A 21,880-nucleotide genomic window follows, 5' to 3' on the forward strand; every position below is an offset into this window, starting at 1 on the left:
TGAAAAACTAAACCATGGAAAGGGCAAGGATTGGGCAGTGTGCCAGAAACAATGAAAATCAAGAGCTCAAAACGCTGGCAGGATCTCTCCCTCTGCTCTCTGTCTCTTATCTCTGGTCCTTTCTGTGGGTAGCTCTGTTCCTTCTCACTACAAATGACTTTTCTCTCAGGTGGGCAACATGGCTTATGGCAGCATCCAACTTTTATATCTTACAACTTTGTCAGAGACAGAGAAGACTGATTCTATTCCTATATGCCAGATCAAAAAATTCCAGGGATTGGCTGTATTTGACCAATCAACTCAGCTAGACCAGTCACCTGTGGCCAGTAGATGGGGTTACATGATACCAGCTGGTCCTGGGGCTCACCACTGCGTTTGCAGAGGGGGCATGTTTCTAGAGAAGGAAATTATTGTGAGCTGGGCAGCTACCCCAAGAGCTGTGAGCTACAACACCCCCAGGGGCCTGATTTGAACCTGATTGTGGTCCTACTGTGCTTCTCCAGCTGCTGTTGGAAACAGAGCAAGAACTAGGGGCATGTTCAAGATATATTTCATAATAACCAAGATACTTTCATATTTTGGAACCTGTTGCATCTTGTCTTCACTGAATAATAGACTTACAAAATGACAGTGCTAGAAGGAAACAAAATGCAGTGCTTTTTTCCCAGCTGCTGAAAGAAGCCCTAAGGAGTTATTTCAGATGTCTGGGGGTCTGGGTGGGGGGTGGGTGGAGGTAGAGAAAAAGAAAGTAAGTGAACTGACCTGTGGATTCCCACCCCAGCCCTAACAGAGAAGCTCTGCTTTTCCCTATTCTACATGTCTGGATTTCATAGAAGTTATAATTTGAAAAAAGATTATGAAGCAAAAAGGAGGAGGAGGAAAATAAAAATAAAACTACTAGTCCAACACCCCAGAGGGTAACAGCCTCTTACAAAAAGCACGTGTTATTTCATCTGCTGCAGGAGCAGCTGTAGTCAATTGTAAAACCTAACAGCAGAGCTACTCAGGGCCTGGGCTTGCACCCCAGGCCTCTTTTAAGATAAACATCTTTGTGGGGGAAGGAAAGTGGGTGGTGTGGTTGGTCCTCATAAGTGTCTACTTTGTCCTTCAAATCAATTTTTTTCAGAGCCAGCAGCAGGCATTTATAGCAAGAACTAGGTCTTGCCTGCCCCCTGGGTGAGAAGTACAGGAATCTTCAAGTCAAAGAGGAGACAAACTGATGCTTGGTTTAGTGGTTGGCTCCCAAGTTAGATTTAAAGCGAGAGGCCGAGACCTGAAGTCAATGTGACCCTTAACCTGTGGACAAGAATAGTCCCACTCAGGGGTGAACCTCTGATCTCGTTGTTAGATGCCACTTAACAGATCAACATGCAGACATAGTAGTGACATGACAAAGGCCTTTCTTCAACTAAAATTGTTTATCAGTGATTGCACTGAAGACATGCTTATCAGTTTTTAAAATCACATGACTCTGGGCAGAGTAGTAAATACCCTCAGGATTTAACCATCTACCACTCTCCTGGAGTGACTTCAGGATCCATGATGAAGACAGTCCAGCCTTGCAATTCCTTGACCGTCCCCACTGCAATGATTGTCCCCCTCTGTGCCACTTCACTAAGGCCACATACTGAGGCCACATCCTGCATCTTATTCCACAGAATTGCCCTACCCCTGAAATCATGAACTCTGAAACTCCACTCGGTGCTCAAAGCCCCAATTTCCACACTCCTCCATTCCCATGAAACTTATTTTCAGTCACGTCACGTTCTCTTCTCCTTACTCTTCTCCATCTTCTCAGTTTATCAGCTTTCCTTTAGTATCTTCTCCCAGGTGCAGATTCCACGATCAATCCCTTCAAATACACTCTCACCACCATCCTCACTCCCTTTGCCTTGGCGATCGCTGCCTCTCCTCTGACCATTTCTGGTCCTACGTTAGCCTATTTCTGGTTTCCTCCACTCAGGGCCCAGGCCTCCTGAGCACTTCTAGAGGAAACACAGAACCTTGCGGATTGATTCAATTCCAAAATTATGATTTCCAGCCCCAGCTGAGTCCTTGGTGCTCCCAGGAAATCTTCAGCTCTTTCCAGCTTCCCACAGGGTCCCTTTCCTGAAGCCTCTGTCACTCTCCCTGTCCCTTTCACTCTCAACAGATAGACCTGCCTACTTTATAATGGATAGAGGGGCAGTTGGATTTGAGCTCCTTCAGCTGCCGTCGTCCCCACCTCCCCATCTCCCCACAGAGGTACCTACTCCTGCCTCTCATCATCATCAGAGGAAGCGGCCCTCTTCCCTCCTCATTCATGCTTCTCCCCTTGTATCTGTTTCTCCTTCACTAACCCCTCATCTCAGCCTGCAAATGTCCTCTCATCCTAAAAAACCCTCATTCCTTCCCACCTTCCTCTCCAGCAAATACCCTCTCTCCTCCTCTCACCATTTCTGTTTTCCTCCATACTGAGGTCTTCTCAGTTCACTGCCATCTGACTTTTCACCCCACCGTGCATGCTATCAGTTCTCAAAAAGGTCACCAAAGCTTCTTAAATGTAAATGAAATGGGTTTTCCAGTCCTCAGCCTGACTTTTCTATAGCATTTGACCTTCTTGACCACCCGTCTTAACATTCTCTGGTCCTGGATTCCCACATAACACTTTCTCTTGATTCTTCGCCTGTCCCTCTGATTGCATGTTCTAAAATAAATTTTTTTTTTGGCCACGCTGAGTGGCTTGCAGGATCTCAGTTCCTCAACCAGGGACTGAACCCGATCCCCTGCAGTGAAAGCCCAGAATCGTAACCACTAGGCCACCAGGGGGCTCCCTAAAAGAATTATTTCTTTCTTTATTTATTTATTTATTTTGGGCTGTGTTGGGTCTTCGTTTCTGTACGAGGGCTTTCTCCAGTTGCGGCGAGTGGGGGCCACTCTTCATCGCGGTGCGCGGGCCTCTCACTATCGTGGCCTCTCTTGTTGCGGAGCACAGGCTCCAAACGCGCAGGCTCAGTAGTTGTGGCTCATGGGCCCAGTTGCTCCGCGGCATGTGGGATCTTCCCAGACCAGGGCTCGAACCCGTGTCCCCTGCATTGGCAGGCAGATTCTCAACCACTGCGCCACCAGGGAAGCCCAAAAGAATTTTTTTTGCTGCTCACTTCACTGCCCCTTTGATGTTGATATTCCCCAGCCTCTGACCTGAGCGCTCCTTCCTTTTCTCTCATTGTATGCTTTCTTTGCTATAGTAGAAATAATACATTCTTTGGAGTAAGATGGAGTGGGTTCAGATTCCATTTTCACCACTTATCAGCACTGTGATCTTGAGCAAGGTTTCCCATATGAAAAATGGGGCTAATAAAATCGATTTTAATGACTGGATATGATGATTAAAGGAGATAATGCATATAAAGTGCTTCATTCAGTGGCTGACAGGGATGGGCACTCAGTGCATTTTCATTCTCCTCTTTCCCCGAGTGCCCTCTCTCCCCACTCCCTTTCCTGCCAAATAACTTCTTATGGTTCACCTTACTTTTGGGGGTGTTGTAGATCCCAGGATTTAGAGTCAGCACTGGGTTGAGATCCTTGTTCTGCCACTTACCAGCCCTGTGACCCTGGGCTTGTTGCTCTGAACCTTGGTTTCCACATCTGTAATGTGGTAATAGTTGTTCCACATCTCTAATCAATGTGAAGGGGGGGATAAATATTTACATATTTGACCCTTGAACAACACGGGGGTTAGGGGCGCCAACCCTCCACACAGTGGGAAAACTGCGTATAACTTATAGTCAGCCCTTTGGAGGCCCACAGTCCCTCCACATCTGCATTAACTAGCCGCAGACATTATAGTACTGTCGTATTTACTCTTGAAAAAAACCTGTGTAGGGAATTCCCTGGCAGTCCAGTGGTTGAGACTCTGCACTTTTGCTGCTGAGGACCCAACTTCGATCCCTGGTTGGGGAACTGGGATCCCACAAGCCGCACAGCACAGCCAAAAAAAACAAAAAACAAAAATCATTGTAAATCAATTATACTGCAATAAAAAATAAATAAATAAAAAGCTTTAAAAAAAAGAAAAAAGTCTGTTTATAATTGGATGCACACTGTTCAAACCCATGTTGTTCAAGGGTCAACTGTATAAATATATGTGCACACACATATATACACACACACATATATTTATATGAAAAGATGTTGGTTTAGTGCCTAGCACAGTACCTGGCATGTAGTAAGTGCTCAGTAGATGGTGTTATTATCCCATTTGCACCTATGGCTATGCTTGCCACACACAGATGCTCTCACACATCTCTCTCCCACCCCACACCCATCTCTTATGCTCTAGACCTGTATTTTGCCAGCTGGCTGCGGAACATCTCTACCCTGATGTTTTGCAAATGGCTCAGACTCTTGTTCAAACTGAACTGTTTACTTTTCCCCAATACCTGCTCTTCATGTATTCTCTGTCTCGATTAAAGCATCACCATCCATTCAGGTGTGACTTTTTGGACTCTCTCTTTTCGTCACTGCCTACCTCCTGTCAGTCATCTCTGACTTAAATTCTGTAATTTGTCCTTTTCTAACGGTACTGCTTCAGTTTAGGCCTTCATCTTCTCTCACTTGAATTATTGCCTGGATGCTGCTCTTTCTGTCCCATGTTCTGCTGTGTCCAGAGTGACCTTTCTAAGGTACACGTCTCACCGTTTCACTCTCCTGTTCCCAAACTCCATGCTTTCCTGTTGAAGCTCTTTAGGCTTTAAGTCTAAGTTCTGGTAGGTCCTGTGCTGACCTATTTCTCCATCATCATTGCCTGCCAGTTACAGCTCTGCCCACACACTGATTTGTTAACTGGCTATTCCTCCAAGATACCATATGCCTTCAGGCTCTTCCTTTCTTTTTCTTTTGTTTCCTTTTTTTTTTTTTTTATTACCTCTCACTAGGATACCCTTCTACTCTTCTCCAATTGGCAAATATCCTTAAAGAACCAGACAAATGTCTTCTTTCCTCTTGATCTTTCCCTGATAGCCTCATCCTTCCATCCTGTTGCTCCTTCTGTGCATAGATAGCATTTTTTAACACTTCTCCATTGTTGCAGTAATCATTTTGTATTACAGTTATTTATATGCCTGTAATCAGTGGGCCTGGCACAATGCCTGGCAGTGTTGGTTGATTTGAATAAATGAACACATGAAATGACAGGGTCTGGAAGGATCTTGTGAGATGGGATCTAACCAGTTGAAATTTGTTAAAGGTAAATATGCATCAAGAAGACCAGTTATACAAGAATGGAAATAGAAGAGACTGGCTTCACAGCAGAATGTGTTAAAAATTTTTAGGGGTTTGGTTGATAGCACTGAGTCAACTATGAGAGGTGGTAACAAAAAAAAGGAGAAGAAGAGGAGGAGGAAGAAGGGGAAGAGAAGGAGAAAAGAATGTGAAATATCTTGTCTGATTTTAGAGCCAGAGTATTGTGCTTGGTTCTAGATATTATGGTTTTAGAGGGATTTAGGCCAGAATAGCCGTAATTCTTGAAACCATTTGTAAAAACAGACAAGATGATGGAGAAGAAAATAAACATGATGAAGAAGAAAAAAGGAGAAAGCACAAATATACAAAATAAGAAATGACAGTGGAGAAGTAATCCTTGAAACAGAAAAAAACGGTAACAGTCTTTGCAGGTCTGTACAAATAAATTTTAAAACTTTGGTGAAATTGATAATTTCTGAGGGAAATTCTGATTACTAAAATTGATAGAAATGGATTGTTTAAACAGACCAATTTCTGTAGATGAATTAGAGAACCTTAATAAGGAACTATTCCTCAAAAAAAGTACCAGGCAGAGATTATTTCACAGGGGAATTCTACCAAACCTCCACTCGTCAGACAGTCCCAGTGCTCTACAGATGTCAGAGGATTGAAAATAAGGAGAAACTTTCTGCTTCATTTTATGAATATATCTACATGGTAGTGCAAAAAAGAAAACTACAGACTAATGTTACTTGTGAATACCCATGAAAAAGTACAACAAATATAGTACTAATATAGCACTAGTAAATATTTTATTAGCGAACAAAATTCAACACCACACTAAAAATGTAATTATTATGATCAGGTAGGATTAACTCCAGGAATGCAAGGTAGGTTCATTATTAGGAAATCCACATATACCATATTAGATCTCAGGAAAAATAGTCATAGAATTATCTCCATAAATACTGACAAAACTTTCATCAAAATTTAACATCCGTTCCTTATAAAACCACTCAAGAAAATAAGACTTGCTTGGTAACAGCATCGAGATGTGGTTCGAGATTCACTCTGGGATCGCCATCATGGCCATGTGCTTGTTCATCCTGCGAAAGGCCACTGTGCGCATCCACAGGTTCACTAACAGGCTCAAGGAAAAAATGGTTGCCCATTATTCGTGTCAGTGGAACTTGATGGAAAGAGATAGGTGCATCTCTGGAGTTAATCGTTACTATGTGTTAAAGGGTTTGGAGAACATTGATTAAGGAAGCATTTTCCTGATGGATGAAAAATAACTCAGTTATGCTCGTCTACCCCTGCTAGAAGGTTATGCAGTGTATTGTGTAGCATACACTGTATTTTATAGTGTGTGATAAAAATAAAACAAAAAAGTAGGGACTTCCCTGGTGGCGCAGTGATTAAGAATCCGCCTGCCAATGCAGGGGACGTGAGTTCCAGCCCTGGTCTGGGAAGATCCCATGTGCCGCGGAGCAACTAAGCCTGTGCGCCACAACTACGGGGCCTGCGCCCTAGAGCCCGCGAGCCACAACTACTGAGGCCACATGCCACAACTACTGAAGCCCATGCACCTAGAGCCCGTGCTCCGCAACAAGAAGCTAGAAGCTCATGCACCACAAAGAGAACCTTGCACACCACAATGAAGAGGAGCCCCCGCTCGCAGCAACTAGAGAAAGCCCACGTGCAGCAACAAAGACCCAACGCAGCCAAAAATAAATAAACAAACAAAACCCCAAAAAAGTCGAAAAAAAAAAAGAAAAGAATACTTGATGGATTCTTTCTTAACATGATAAAAAAAAAAAAAAAAAATATATATATATATATATACCTTATTCCTAAAAACCAGTCACTTTCTAAATTGGGAAACACTACAAGTATTTTCTCTAAGCCCAAAAACAGGGAAGGATGCCCACTATCTCCACTACTGGTCAACATTGTACCAGGGGTATTTAGAAATTGATTAAAGGCACAAGGCTTAGTAAAGAAGTAAAACTATTTCTTTTTGTAGATGATGTGACAGTAATCCTGGAAATCATTGAGAATTATTGATAAAACTCAAACAATAGAAGATAAGGTAACAGGGTATAAAATTAACCTACAGCTTTCACATACACAAAGAGTAACCAATTACAGAAGGTAACGGTAGAGAAAACCACATTTATAATCACAATAAAGAAGAATTGAATACTTAGAAATGAACTTAACAGGAAATGTATAAAACCAACAAGAGGAAAACTTTAAGACACTCCTGAAAGTGTTGAACAAATGGAAAGACACCCCCTATTCTTGAATAGGGTGATTCAACATCATAAAGGTAACAGTTCTGCCTATGTCAGTTTATAAATTTAATATAATCCCAATAAAAATTCTGACAGGCTTTATGGAAGTTCGTATGGAGAAATAAATTTGCAAGAATAGGCAAGAAAACATTAAAAAGAGAAAAATTTCAGGGGGGAGGGACTAGTTGTACCACATATTAAAATATACTATAAAGCCTCTACAAATAAAACATTTTGGTACTGGTGCATGGATAAACAAATATACAAGTGATATAGAATACAAAATCCAGAAATAGACTCAAACTATGGAAATTTAGTATATGATAAAGGTGACATCTCAAATCCCTGGGGTAAAGAGTGACTTTTTAGTCAATGGTGCTGGAACAACTGGGTAGCCATTTGAAAAAAGATAAATTGTATCTATATCTCATATCATACACAAGAATAAATTCCAAATGGATCAGGGATCTAAATGTAAACAATTTTGAAACCGTATGAGAACTAGAAAAAAGCAGAGGTGAATTCTTCTTTCACCTCAGTGTAGGGAAAGGCTTTCTGACCATGACTCAAAATTCAGAGGCGGTAAAATAAAATATCAGTAAATTTGATTATATAAAAATGAAAACCTTTTCATGGCCAAAAAACTACCATAAACCAAGTGAAAAGATGACTGACAAACTGGGAAATCTCTGCAACATATGTCAAAGACAAAAGAGTAACATTCCTAATATATAAAGAACTCTTAAAAATGGAGGCACAAAGGACCAAAAACTTTGATAGAAAAATGGGAAAGAGATGTGAACAGACAATTCATGTAGATATAAAAAAGATATAAAAGATAAGAATATAAAATGAATTCTTAAACCTACCAAAGGAGGTTCAAACTCATAACTAAAGAAATAAAGATTAAAACAGCACTGAGATACACACTATCTATCACACTGGCAAAAATTTAAAAGTATGACAACATGTTCTGTTGGCAAGGCTGTGGGAAAATGCACTCTCATGCATTGCTGTTGGGAATGCAAATGGATACAACGCTTTTGGCAGGGATTTTGGCAATATCTAATAAAGTTATCTACGTAATGTGCTTTTTTACCTAGCAATCTTCTTTGAATCTACCCTGAAAATAGACCTCCGTCAACATGAAAGTACGCATGCATAAGGTTACTCATTGCTGCAGTGTTTCTAATTGCAAAATATTAGAAAAAACCTGAATGCCCATATGTAGAAGAGTGGTTGAATAAATTATGATATAGCCACATAATGGAGTACTATGTAGCTGTAAAATAAGGAAGATCTCTAGACCATTATGGGGTGATTTCCAGAATATATTAAGTGAATATTAATTGAAGTGAAGTGAAAAGTGCAGATGTAAAAAGAATATCAATACTATGCTGTTTTTCACATAAGAAGGAAAGGGAAATAAGAAAATATACGTCTCTTTTTTTTTCCAGATAACATAGGATGAATCCGATTGGTTACCTGCAGGGGAGGATAGGAATGGGGTGGAAAGAATGGAGAAAAGGGAATGGAGTAGAAAGAATGATGGAGGAGTGATACTTCTGAATATATGTTTTTATATAGCTCTGACTTTTAGAATCATGGTAATCTTTCTCCTACCCCAAAAATAAAAAATTAAAATCCACCAAAACATGAGGAGAATCCAAAATGGACTGTAAATTGTAAGAAATGTACCTAACCATATTGCACTAACATAACCACACTGAAGGTGGTGGAAAGAAAAGAACTAACCTAAGTCACTTTGGAAACAGTATTTTGAGTGTACACTGTAAGGCCAAAGACAAAAAGAACTATATACAGATATTATGTTCTGGTTAATAAATTTGTTTTTCACAAGGTATGGATTAGCGAGTCAAACTATTTGATGTGTTTTCTAGGACTGTGGAAATGTTAGTAAATATATTGTGAATAGAGTCAGATTTCTCACTGTGGGAGAAAGGAGTTACGTATAAGGAAAAGGGAAAAGAGAGATGAACCCTGTGGTGTTGGGCTGGAGGCGGGATCAGGGTAATTCATGGTATGTCTCTCCATCTGTCTGTCAAGATAAGTAGATACAGATATGTGTGTATGTGTGTATACATGCACATATTTCCTACTCTACTACCGAGAGGGCCCAGAATGTCACCCAAGTAGAAAGAGTACACCTCATGCCCAAAGTTTGGATTCTAAAAACTATTCTCCAATAAAAGGAGCCAGAATTGTTTTCTTTTGAGAAATAGCTGATTACAGAGCTGGGGCAGAGAAAATACAACATGAGGGGACTCTTTTAAAAATACAGGTTCTAATTCATTAGGGCTGGGGCACTGTTTGAGAGTCTGCATTTCCATTTTATTTATTTATTTTTTAGAAATTGGGGACCCAATTCAAGGGTCCCGCTATTCTTTTTTTAAATTTTATTTATTTATTTATTTATTTATTTATTGGCTGCGTTGGGTCTTCGTTGCTGCGCGAGGTCTTTCTCTAGTTGTGGCGAGTGGGGGCCACTCTTCGTTGCGGTGCGCGGGTTTCTCATTGTCCTGGCTTCTCTTGTTGCGGAGCACGGGCTCCAGGCATGCAGGCTTCAGTAGCTGTGGCATGTGGGCTCAGTAGTTGTGGCTTGTGGGCTCTAGAGCACAGGCTCAGTAGTTGTGGCGCACGGGCTTAGTTGCTCCGCGGCATGTGGGATCTTCCCAGACAAGGGCTCGAACCCGTGTCTCCTGCATTAGCAGGCGGATTCTTAACCACTGTGCCACCAGGGAAGCCCTCCATTTTATTTTTATTTTTATTTTTTAATTTATTTTTGGCTGTATTGGGACCTCGTTGCTGCACGTGGGCTTTCTCTAGTTGCAGTGAGCGGGGGCTACTCTTCATTGTGATGTGCGGGCTTCTCATTGTGGTGGCTTCTCTTACTGCAGAGCACGGACTCTGGGCGCATGGGCTTCAGTAGTTGTGGCATGTGGGCTCAGTAGTTGTGGCTCACTGGTTTAGTTGCTCCACGGCATGTGGGATCTTTCTGGACCAGGGCTCGAACCCGTGTCCCCTGCATTGGCAGGCGGATTCTTAACCACTGTGCCACCAGGGAAGCCCTTATTTTATTTTATTTTATTCTATTCTATTTGAAGTATAGTTGTTTTGAAGTATAGTTGATTTACAATGTTTTACGGGAGTGCATTTCTAACAGGCTCCTGGGTGATACTGATGCTGCTGGTCCGAGGAGCACACTTTGATTAGTAGACAACTACTTACTGTAGATTATTACTCAAGAGACTCAAACATTGGTTGTGGTGGAAGAAGTGACTTCCATTCTAAGAGTTTTGGTCGGGTCATTTAAACCTCCGGGATGCGTTAATTTAGGGGGCAGTGTGGTAGAGTGTAGAGTGGAAGGAGCACTGGCTTGGGAGTCAGGGTGAATTTCATATGGTTTACAATCTGGGTGGCCTTGAACAATTTATTTCACCTTTTTTGAGCCTCAGTTTCCAGTTAGCAAAATAGATACAGTAAAATATCCCTAGCAGATTAGCATTAGAGAAAATGTGTTTAAGGACCTAGCATAGCTCTTGACACAGAGTAAGTGTTCAGAAAAGTGGTGACAATTATTATGCTGTAGAATCCTCTTTATTGGAAGACCAGAGCTGTGATTAATGTGCATGAACATTACTGTTTGGAACCTCAAAGTAGTTTTGCATCAGAGACAACTTACTTTAATTCATTGGCCAAAAGAAGGCTATGGTTACTTAAGTAAAATCATCTTGGCCTGATGAAAAATACTTGTTCTTGTCTGCCCTTGCATAATTAACTTTTACAATCATTTTAAGTCTTGGCCTGATGAAATGTGACAAATGATTCACTGATTCAAACAGATATTTGTTGAGCACCTGTTACTCTGAGTCCAACAATCTTGAACTCTTACAACTTCCTGCATAGAGCGTAGTTCAGACCTGAGCTCCTTTTGAGCTCACTGCCCTCTCTGCCTCCTCTCCTCCTTAAGGAACCCCTCCACCGCCGAGCACGGGCTTCAGGTCGGGCTAATACTCTCTTAGCACCTTGTACACCCCTGTCATAGTGCTTGTCTCTACCAGCCTGCAAGCTTCTCTTCCTCTCCCTCTCTTCTCGTTTTCTTCCTGCAAACTTCTTGAAGGCATGATGCTCTTTGTAGCCCCATAGCAGAACAGTGCCTGAACTCAACTTGTTGAACTGATTGCTTGACACAGGACGTCCTCAAGGAGATCAGAGTCTGAGGTGTGTGGGAGGGTCAGGGAAGGCTTCCTGGAAAAGGTGATGCTTGAGCTGAGATTTAAGAGGAGATGGCAAGCAGGGGGAGGTAGCGTGGCTGGAAAACATGGCGTGTTTGGGGCACTGCACATGGTTTGGATGAACTGAAACATGGGGGGCAAAAGTGGGGGAAGGGGGTGAGTGAAGCTGGAGAAGAGGTAAGGGCCAGCACATGACAGACTTAAATGCAGCTGAGGAGACTGGGTTTTATCTTGAGGATAATGAGAAGCCAGTGAAGGATTTTAAGCAGGAATGTGTGGAGGGTGGGTCGAGGGTGAGATGTGATACAGAGAGTTGTACGTAAGCCTGGTAACCTGACCCAGCTGTTACCCATAATGCCTTTCTGGCCCGGAGCAGAGTGGTTTGCTATGGAAGTGCCCTTTGCCTGGCCTGCCTCACACAGTGTTTTGGCTGTACAGTGGGAGCAGACCTGGACAGGAGTCTGGCCCATGTTAAGGCAGAAGGTGCAGCCACCTCTATTCTGCAGAGTGAGTTGAATAGCAAGAGGCCCTTGGTGAATGCTTGGACCACCTTTACTGGGTTTCCTTACCAGGTCTGCCAGGTCCTAGCTATGGGGACATTAGAGAAGTTGCACCTCATCCATAGAATGGAGATGATACCGACCCTTCAGTGCTTTTGTGAGAACTGAATTAGATAATGATAATGAAAATAATAATGACCATTTAGTAAGCATCAACTGTGGGGCAGGCTGTGTTCCAGGTACATTACTAACTCATTAAAACATATATAGGGGCTTCCCTGGTGGCGCAGTGGTTAAGAATCCACTTGCCAGTGCAGGGGGCACGGGTTCGAGCCCTGGTCTGGGATGATCCCACATGCCACGGAGCAACTAAGCCCGTGCGCCACAACTACTGAGCCTGTGCTGTAGAGCCAGCGAGCCACGACTACTGAGCCCGCGTGCTGCAACTACTGAAGCCCGAGCACCTAGAGCCCGTGCTCTGCAACAGGAGAAGCCACTGCAATGAGAGGCCCGCGCCCACCGCAACCAGAGAAAGCCCACGTGCAGCAATGAAGACTCAACGCAGCCAAAAATAAAATAAATAAATAAGTAAATTTATTTTTAAAAACATATATAAAACATCAGAAATAGTGTTTAGTTCATGGTAGGTACTCAGTAAATATCAGATTCCTCCCCCAACCTCCTGCTGCTCATTGCACTTCCTATAGTTTGTCAGTAGCTGATAGATTATTGCCTTAGCACTACCTTCCAAAGGACTTTATTTATTCCCGCAAATCGACATAGAGAAAGAAAATAGTGAAGATTTCATTTAAGCCCAGGAAGCAGCCAGTGAGTAATTTCCAACATCATTTCATTAAGGAAGTACTTGGGGCTTGGAAATCAACTGTACTTTAACCAAATTATAGTTTAATACTGTTAGCCTTTGACCTTAATTTTTAGGTTCAGGGTCTTGGGCTTCTACAGAAATCAGACAGAACTGCTGCCTGTACTAAGACATTGTTCATGTGCTATTTTGATATTTAGTGCCCATCTTCAGACCAGATAATCAGAATAAACACCTGAATGCAAGCTGTGTTTAAAATGGAATATGTAAGGTTGTCTAAGCGTTGGGATGAGTTATGTGTCCTACCTGAGTCTGACGGGTTTCTGATGGTACTGGGCCATAGCTTTGTCTGAAAATAAATGAAAGCTCCCTCCATCCACAACCCCAGTCTTCAGGAACACTGCTCGTCATAGCCTTTCTTTTTCTTTCTTTGTGCAGGTTTCAGGTAACTAGATCCTCTTTGACAGTATAAAGCATGGATTAAAACTAACTCCGTAGCAATCCCAGGATTATAGGCTCAGGAGAATAAACCTTGGATTGGGTTCAGTTAAGTCTCATTGTAAAGAAAGCAGCTATGGGAGAGGCATTTCTGAGCTTGGTTTCTGTTGATTCCTGGTTCCCCAAGATCAATTCTTAGGAGTGTCACAGTTCATTGTGCATACGGGACATGAGTGATTGTTCCTGAGAAGCATCATGGGTGCTGGCAGCAGTGGTTACACTTGAAAACTGACTGTGGTTCTGGCCCAGCCTTTATCCCTGGTCAACAGAGCAAAACTCAAGGAAAGCAGGAGTCATAGTCACTGAAACACTCATCTGCATACCTGTGTCCACACTGCCGCCCAAGTCAGAGGTTAGCTTATCCCTGGAGACTAGCATAGATCTAGAGAATTTTAGAATATACTCCATGTCTGACCTTCTTTCTTTCTTTCCTTAAAAGCTTCTCCTCCTCCCTATGGATATAGATTGCCCGATCTCAAATGCTGCCTTAAAGGGTGCAGGGTAGAGGATAAGAGTAATATGCAACTTCTCCCTTATTTCCACCTTTCATTTTCCAGCAACAGCTGCAGGCATATGTGGCCTGGGTGAACGCACAGCTGAAGAAGAGGCCAACAGTGAAGCCTGTGCAGGACCTGCGACAGGATCTCCGGGATGGGGTGATCCTGGCGTATCTCATCGAGATTGTAGGTCAGTTGGCCCTGGACTCCGATGCTAGCATAAACCAGAACATGGCCTCTTATATCCTCCATATGCCCTTCAGAGCAGATTGCTTCTTCTTTAAAATAAATGGAAATGGGACTTCCCTGGTGGTCCAGTGGTTAAGAGTCTGCACTTTCACTGCACGAGGCACAGGTTTGATCCCTGGTCGGGGAACTAAGATCCCGCATACTGCGGCCAAAACATTTTTTTTTTTTTTTTTTAATTTATTTATGGCTGTGTTGGGTCTTCGTTTCTGTGCGAGGGCTTTCTCTAGTTGCAGCAAGCGGGGGCCACTCTTCACCGCGGCGCGCGGGCCTCTCACTGTCGCGGCCTCTCTTGTTGCGGAGCACAGGCTCCAGACGTGCAGGCTCAGTAGTTGTGGCTCATGGGCCCAGTTGCTCCGTGGCATGTGGGATCTTCCCAGACCAGGGCTCGAACCCGTGTCCCCTGCATTGGCAGGCGGATTCTCAACCACTGCGCCACCAGGGAAGCCCCAAAATTTTTTTAAAAAATAAATGAATAAAATAAATGGAAATGGAAGTAAAGAAGACTTAAGATACTTGCCCAAGGTTCCTTTATTGATTTATTGTCAGTAAACACTGTGTTCCAGGTGCCGTGTTAAGCTTTGGGAATATGATGATGAGCACAGTCTAGGCTCTCAAGAGTCTCCCAATCTAGTTGGAAAGACTGGAAAGTGAAGTCACTTCCATTAATGTACTTAGCATTCTGATGGGGCAAGTACAGATAGGAGCACATGGGGGGACACCCAACCCAGTCTTAGGGGTTGAGGGATGGCTTGCCAGAAGATTTGATGTCTAGACTGAGGCTGGAAAAGGAAGCGGTAGCCAGGCAAAAAGAAGGTGTGTTAGCAGCAGAAGGACCCCTCTACGGTATTCACTACCATGATGCTTCCCAAGAGACCTTGTTTTCTTGAAGCCCCGGAGTTGTTGCCGGTCATTCTTATTAGATGGTATCATAACCTTATTTCCATAGCATTTGTCTGTAGCTCTGTTATTATTTCTCTCACCAAAAGGTAATTATTTACTATCTATTTCTCCTGTATAGACTGAGCTCTTTAAGAGCGGTACAGTATAATTTTTTTTCTGTTTCTACAACGCCTAACCAAGTGCCAGACACCCAGTAGGTACTCAAACGTTCATTGTCATGTAAGTCAGCTTACCTTACTTAGAGTCTTTGAGGGATGTGGGGTTTGCAAGTGGTATGTAAGAAGTCAGGTTTGCAACAGGCAGCCTGCCCATGAATACCTCATTCAGACAGCTCATGGATTCATTAGAGTATTCACTTATAGTGATAGTAACCATGGTAATAGTAATAGCAGCTGCTATTTATTGAACACTATCTCATTTAATTTCATTTGATCATCAACCTTTGAGAAACATAATAGCCCCATTTTCAGGAAACAAACTTAAAAGAGAATTTATAAAAATAAGTAAATTCATTGAGTACTTTATATATATATATATATATATATATATGTATATGTATATATCAAGCATCGTGCTAAGCATGCTACTTTGATGGATTTATGATATGGATATGATGTAAGTAGGATTTCACCCATTTTATAGGATTTAGAAAGGTTAAGCAACTTTACAGCGTCACATAACTGTAAGTGGCAAAGCAGAGATACAAACCTAGATCTGCTTTAATTCCAAAGCTCATTTTAAACATTTAATTTTTCATTCATTTGAATAGATTATACTGGAAATATAATCAGTTAGAAAATCCAGACAACACAAGAGGATATAAAGTCGAAAGCCACTTTTCCACCTCTGTCCCCCTGCCAGCTACCTGCTCTTTCTAGAGGCAACCAGTGTTAGCAGTTTCTTGCTTTTATGTCCCAGAGGTATTCTATGCATATAACAAGCGATATGAATGTGTATTCTTGTTTTCCCCAAACCCAGGTTCTTAAATGCTGCGTTCTGTTGTGACTTGGCTATATAGAAAAATTCACAGAATTCACTGCCTTATTTCCCATTCTTTCTTTAGCCAGCCCTCACTGGGCTTTTGATACCACTACTCCCCTGAAACTGCTCTCCTCAAGGCCACAACCTCTGCCTTGTCAAATCCAGTGGCCAGGCCTCAGTCCTTCCTGTATTCAACTTAGCAGAACCTGACACAGTGGATCACTCCCTCCTCCTCCAAACACCTTCTCCCCTTGGTCTCCAGGACCCTGTGGTTTCGAGTTTTCCTCCTTCCTCACTGGCCTCTCCTGTTTGCTTTGCTGGCTTTCTCCTCCTTCCTGACCTCTAAATGTTGAAGTTCTCCTTAGAGGCTTAGACCTTAGTCCTTGTATATTCTCTATCCCTAAGTGAGCTCTTCCCAAATTTGTATCTTTAGCCCTAAGCTTTTCTAGCCCTAGCTAGCCCTAAGTTCTAGACATGAATATCAACTTCCTGTTCAACATCTCTGCTTGGATGTCTAAAATGCAGCTCTCGGGAATTCCCTGGCGGTCCAGTGGTTAGGACTTGGCGCTTTCACTGATGAGGGCCTGGGTTCAATCTCTGGTTGGGTCAAAAAAAAAAATGCAGCTCTCACTTCATGTGTCGTAATCAGAACTTTTCCTTCTCCCCACTGATCCCTCTATCCTCCGAGATTCTTCATCTGACACATCACAGTACCATTCACCCAGCTGTTAAAGCAGAACACTTAGAAGTTGTCTTTTATTATTCTCTTTTCCTCATATATCATATCCAGTCCTTCACATGTGCTGTGTGCTTTATATTAAAAATGTACCCAGGAGCTTTGCTCCGGTGTGGGTCTGGACCCTTGCGTAGTCTCGATGTGCAACCGATCCCGGGTTAAGATGGAGCAGGGAGCCAAGGGCCTGAGCCGGTGGCATGCGGCTTCACACCAGTTCACAGAGGAGACTGAGAAGTCAATGTCCATCTTGGACGTGTCTTCATCTCCTGGAAGCAGTGGAGTGCACACCTCTTGGAACCATGGCCCATCAGGTATTCAACACGTCCCTCAGTGCACAGAGCTGGAGAGGATCCCCTTGGTCTCTGCTGAGGCACCCAGGCAGAATGCCAGTGAAATGGGGCCACAGTTCAGTATGTTGCTGCCTGACCACGGTGTGAGCCCCCAAGTGACTTTCACTCCTTCCCAGATGATTTACTCAGGGAATGTCTCCTTCCCAGCCAGGAATGATGATTTTCCAGGGGCCCCAAGCAATGCCCTTAGGAGAGCCCAGTATTCCAGGGGTGGCCACGACCTTTGGTGGGAATCTAAGGATGCCCCCCAATGGGCCGCCAGTCTCACCTGCCAGTGGAATCCCAATGATGTCCCACATCAGAATGCGAACAATGCCTTATTCTGGCCTCCCAACAGTAACTTCTAACAGAGACCCTTTAACACCTAAAACATTATTGTATCCAACCGTGCCTTCCACTGAGGCCCAGGCAATGCTCCCCTCTTTGGCTCAGATGTTGCAGTCTAGAAACCCCACAACGTTGGGATGCCCCCAGCTGGATCCCATTATTGCTGGCTTTGGAATCCCAGGGCTCTTTTGTAAGCCAGCCAGTCTCCCAGGAAGACCCCTTCCTACCTAAGTAGTCTTTACCTGCTCCACGGAGAGCAGAGCAGTATTCCGGGGCCCAGGAAAGGGCTCCCAGGAGGAGATCCCCAGCTTTAAGCCCTTACCGCTGCAACTGTGAGAAAAGCTTATACTAAGGGCTCCCACCTCATGAATCACCAATGCAAACACACAGGTGAAAGGCCCTGTAAATGCATGTGGGAAGCCTGTACTTGGTCCTTCTTCCGATCTGATGAACTTGGAAGACATACTCGGATACACACCAAATACCGACCACATAAATGTGACCAGTGCAGCCAACAATTCATGAGATCTGACCATCCCAGGCACCACCAAAGGACTCATATGCGGGTGCCAACATCCCCAGACCCACCGGCTGACAATGGACATATGGCTGGTCCTCCTCCTGCTCCTGGTCTTTAGGTCAATCTGCTCTTCCCCTCATTTTGACCTTTCTGCCCAGATCCTGCCTGCCTCTGACCAGCTAGTCTCTTTGGTAGGTGTAGGCTTTGATGAAGACAGAAAGATTATGAGGCAGTGTTGACGCCCATGTGAGCTCTGGATCTAGTCAGAGCTCAAAAACTGTCTTGGATGTCCTCACATCTCTGGGGCCACCTACTTTTGTGCCAAGTTCAGCCACGTGGGAAGATGGAGCAAAGTAGAGATTGGGAGCTTTATAAAAAGCTCTTTATCTTACGTCATTCCCAGCTTGAAACCCTTTAGCGACTCTCCTTTGCCTGCTGCATAAAATCCAACTTCCTTATCTTGGTCTTTGACAGTTTCCAGAGCCAAGACTATGTTCAGATTCTGAATTTACCACTTACTAGCTATGTGACCTTGGGAAAGGTCTTTGATCATTATGCCAGGTTCCCTCTTCTGGTAAAAGAAAAACAGTGTTAGACTGTCGTGAACACATCTTATGTACAAAACCAGATTCTCTCCGGCACTCACCAGCCGCATACCCAGAGTTTGTCTCCTCCCATCATTTCCAGACTTGGATGGAATGACCCCACAGGACATGGGATCTGGTATCTCAAGTAGCCACTAGCAACCCAGGAATGTGGAAGAGTTAGTGCTCCTGGGGTAACATTTGACTAATGGGAGACGGGAGAAATCCAGGTGATAAATTCCCTCTTCTTCCCTCCCTTCCCTGAACTGGTGCAAGATACCATTTCTCCCACTGGGGAGACCTCCCAAGTAGCCAGTGGACACAGCTTTTGTGCTTCTTCGAGGCTTGTCATGAAGCAGACTCATCCTGCTATCACATGACATTACCTTCTGTTCTTCCTTGTGTTGAGTCCCTTTTTTTACTCTCAATGCCCTGTAATCACCCATATAAACATTGGTACTTTAAAAAATTAATTAATAAATTAATTAAAAATTAAAAAAAAAATGTACCCAGTATCTGACTTCTCACCTCCCAGCTTCTTCCCAAACCATCATTATCTCTTGCTTGATTGTTTTCACTTCCTTTCTAACTAATCTCCCTATTTCCTCTTCACATAATCTATGTCCACACAGAGTCAACTTTTAAAAACATAAGTCAGATCATGTAACTCCCTTACCTCAAACCCTCCGTTGGCTGTCCATTACACATAGAATAAAATTCAAGGTCTTTGCTCTTTTCCTCTGGTCCCTAAAGCTCCACATGACCTGGCCTTGCTTACTTCTCCACCTTACCCTAGGACTCGACTCCTCACTCTCTCCACTCCAGCCCTATGGTCTTGTTGCTGTTCCTCAGATAAGCTGAGCTCATTGCCACCTTGGGGTTGGGATCTGTGGATTCTCAGCCTGGAATGCTTCCTCCGCAAATCTTAACCTCTCTTACTTAATTCAAGCCGCTGCCCAAATGTGTTATCAGAGAGACCGTGATCACTCTTCTTTGTCTTTCCTCATAGTACTTATCACTACCCGAAATTATATCGAAGATTTATTTGTTATCTTGATCATCTGTCATCCCTACAGATATAAACTCTATGATGGAAGGAAAGACGAAGTCTTGGTCATTGCTGTTTCTCTGGTGCTTAGAACAGGGCCTGGCACACAGTGGGTGCTCGATGAATATTTACTGAATGAAAAAATGTACGCACAGCAATTTCACAGGCCCCTGGGAATAAATTTGAAAATTTGAAGGCCCTGCAAAAGGCTTTCATTTTCCTATTCCCCATCCAAATTACAAACACCAAGGCCTAACTCACTTGCATATTTATAGATAATCTTAGTGTTTACATCAAATATTCTCTTTCTCTGTGTCTGGCTACTATGAAACTGTGGTAGTACTGCTCCCCATAACTTCATATATTTTCTTTATTCTCACAGCAGGAGAAAAGCTGAGTGGTGTACAGCTGAGTCCCAGTAACCAGCAGGAGATGAAGAATAATGTGGAGAAAGTGTTACAGTTTGTAGCCTCCAAGAAGATTCGTATGCACCAGACTTCAGCTAAAGGTCAGTGCTTCATCCTGTCCATGGTGGGTGGGTACACTCATCTTTACCTGGTGATTGTCACCCTCAGAAGAACTATCTGTCGTGTAGCTGAGGGTTCCGAGTAGACTTGAGTAGGATTAGGCCCACGACCTCGTATCATTTCTCCATAAAGAAAATTATCCTCTTGGGACAGAGTGATTATCAAAATCCAAGTGCTTTGGAAACCTGGGTGAAGATAGAAGTTCTCTATTCATTTTAACTGAGTAAAGTTTTGCTTGAGTGTGTGTAGGAAGATTAACAGAAAAGAAATGATAAAATTGTGGTATTAATTTTAGAATGTCTTGTTTAAGTTATCAAAAATGAAGATAGATTATGTTTTTTGAGTTTTTTGAGCCACATGGCCAGAAGAGGACACCTCTCAATCCAGTCTGAGCCCAGGCTGCAGGGAAGAAATGGTGTAGGTGTCCTCAGAAGGCACAAGCTCCCAGGTCCTCTCACTGTTTCTGTAGAACCGATTATAATCTGGTTCTGTTTCAGCTTCAGTTTCTGGGCCTGATTGCCTGTGGCTCTGATGAGAATGGGGGCAGGAGGGAGCCCTCCTTTCGTGTGTTATTAGTGTTCTCTGTGTTGGGCTCATTCAGGCGGGGCAGATACTGACCATTGAGAGTGCCTGTAGAAGGTATCAATCAATCCTTTTGGAAGCCTTGCATATTTAAAAGGCTATGAAACTGAAAAATAGAATTTTACCTACTTCCTTATGTTAACCAGACCTATTATATTTTTTTCTGCCTGCATTTCTCTTTTTTTCTAGGACAAAATTTAGAATGCCATCATATCTCTAATCTGGTCCCCATGAGGAGTGGGCTTGGGGATCTGGCCCATTAAAGTCGGCTATTTTGAGGGAACACTGCCGTTCAGGACATTATTGTCTTTTACCTGGAGAAGTGCAGCAGCTTCCTAATTAGTCCCACTGCATCCATTTCTGTCCCCCTCCCCTCTGCTCTCCACACCGCAGCCAGAATGATCTTTCTAAGAGTATATATGCTCATGCCATTCCTCTGCATCTGAGGGCCCTTAGGAGAGAATCCAGAGTCCTCCCCCTGGCTTACCATGCCCTTTCTGACCTGACCTCCAGTTCTTCCTTCTCCATCTTTCACCCTCTCCCCCTGAACTCTGAGCTCTGGCTATGCTGAACTGCTTTCTGTTCCTCTTCCACAACGTGTGCCGTAGAAATATAATGTGAGTCTCATACATGACTTGAATGTGTCTAATAGCCACGGTTAAAAAAAAAAAAGAAAACGAAATGGTTGAAAATAATTTTAATAATATATTTCACTTAACCCAACATATCCAAAGTATTATCAGCTCAACATATAATCAGTGTAAAAAACTATTAATGAGACATTTTACATTCTATTTTTTGTACTAAGTCTCATGAGATTTTTCATTCTATTTGTGTGTGTGTGCTAGGTTAGTACTAGCACATTTCAGTTCAGACTACAGCTACCTTTTAAGTGCTCAACAGCCACATGTGGCTAGTGGCTCCCATACTGGATGGCGCAGTTCGGGTGTGTCGTGCTGTCTCACCTCTAGACCTTCATGCC

The 21,880-nt window shown here is 43.1% G+C and overlaps 2 protein-coding genes and 1 pseudogene across 5 annotated transcripts in view; all 3 read left to right on the plus strand.

Annotated features, from left to right (window-relative positions):
* The window catches only part of DIXDC1 (DIX domain containing 1), a 74,296-nt gene that overhangs the window by 15,841 nt on the left and 36,575 nt on the right, over positions 1-21,880 (plus strand). For all 4 annotated transcript variants that reach the window (XM_059930436.1, XM_059930437.1, XM_059930438.1 and 1 more), the window contains 2 exons: positions 14,155-14,284; positions 20,172-20,297. In XM_059930436.1, coding sequence (XP_059786419.1) covers positions 14,155-14,284; positions 20,172-20,297 — 256 coding nt within the window. The remainder of the gene's footprint in view (positions 1-14,154; positions 14,285-20,171; positions 20,298-21,880) is intronic.
* LOC132369650 (NADH dehydrogenase [ubiquinone] 1 alpha subcomplex subunit 1-like) lies at positions 6,276-6,488 on the plus strand. Its single transcript, XM_059929334.1, has one exon. The coding sequence runs from the start codon at positions 6,276-6,278 to the stop codon at positions 6,486-6,488; it is 213 nt and encodes a 70-aa protein (XP_059785317.1).
* Positions 17,124-18,275, plus strand: LOC132369651 (Krueppel-like factor 17; annotated as a pseudogene).

Source organism: Balaenoptera ricei, chromosome 8 (assembly GCF_028023285.1).
Source record: "Balaenoptera ricei isolate mBalRic1 chromosome 8, mBalRic1.hap2, whole genome shotgun sequence".
NCBI classification, from domain to species: Eukaryota; Metazoa; Chordata; class Mammalia; order Artiodactyla; family Balaenopteridae; genus Balaenoptera; species Balaenoptera ricei.

Excerpts from the sequence above, each read along its gene's own strand:
- LOC132369650 (XM_059929334.1), top strand. The coding sequence starts at position 6,276 with ATGTGGTTCGAGATTCACTCTGGGATCGCCATCATGGCCATGTGCTTG.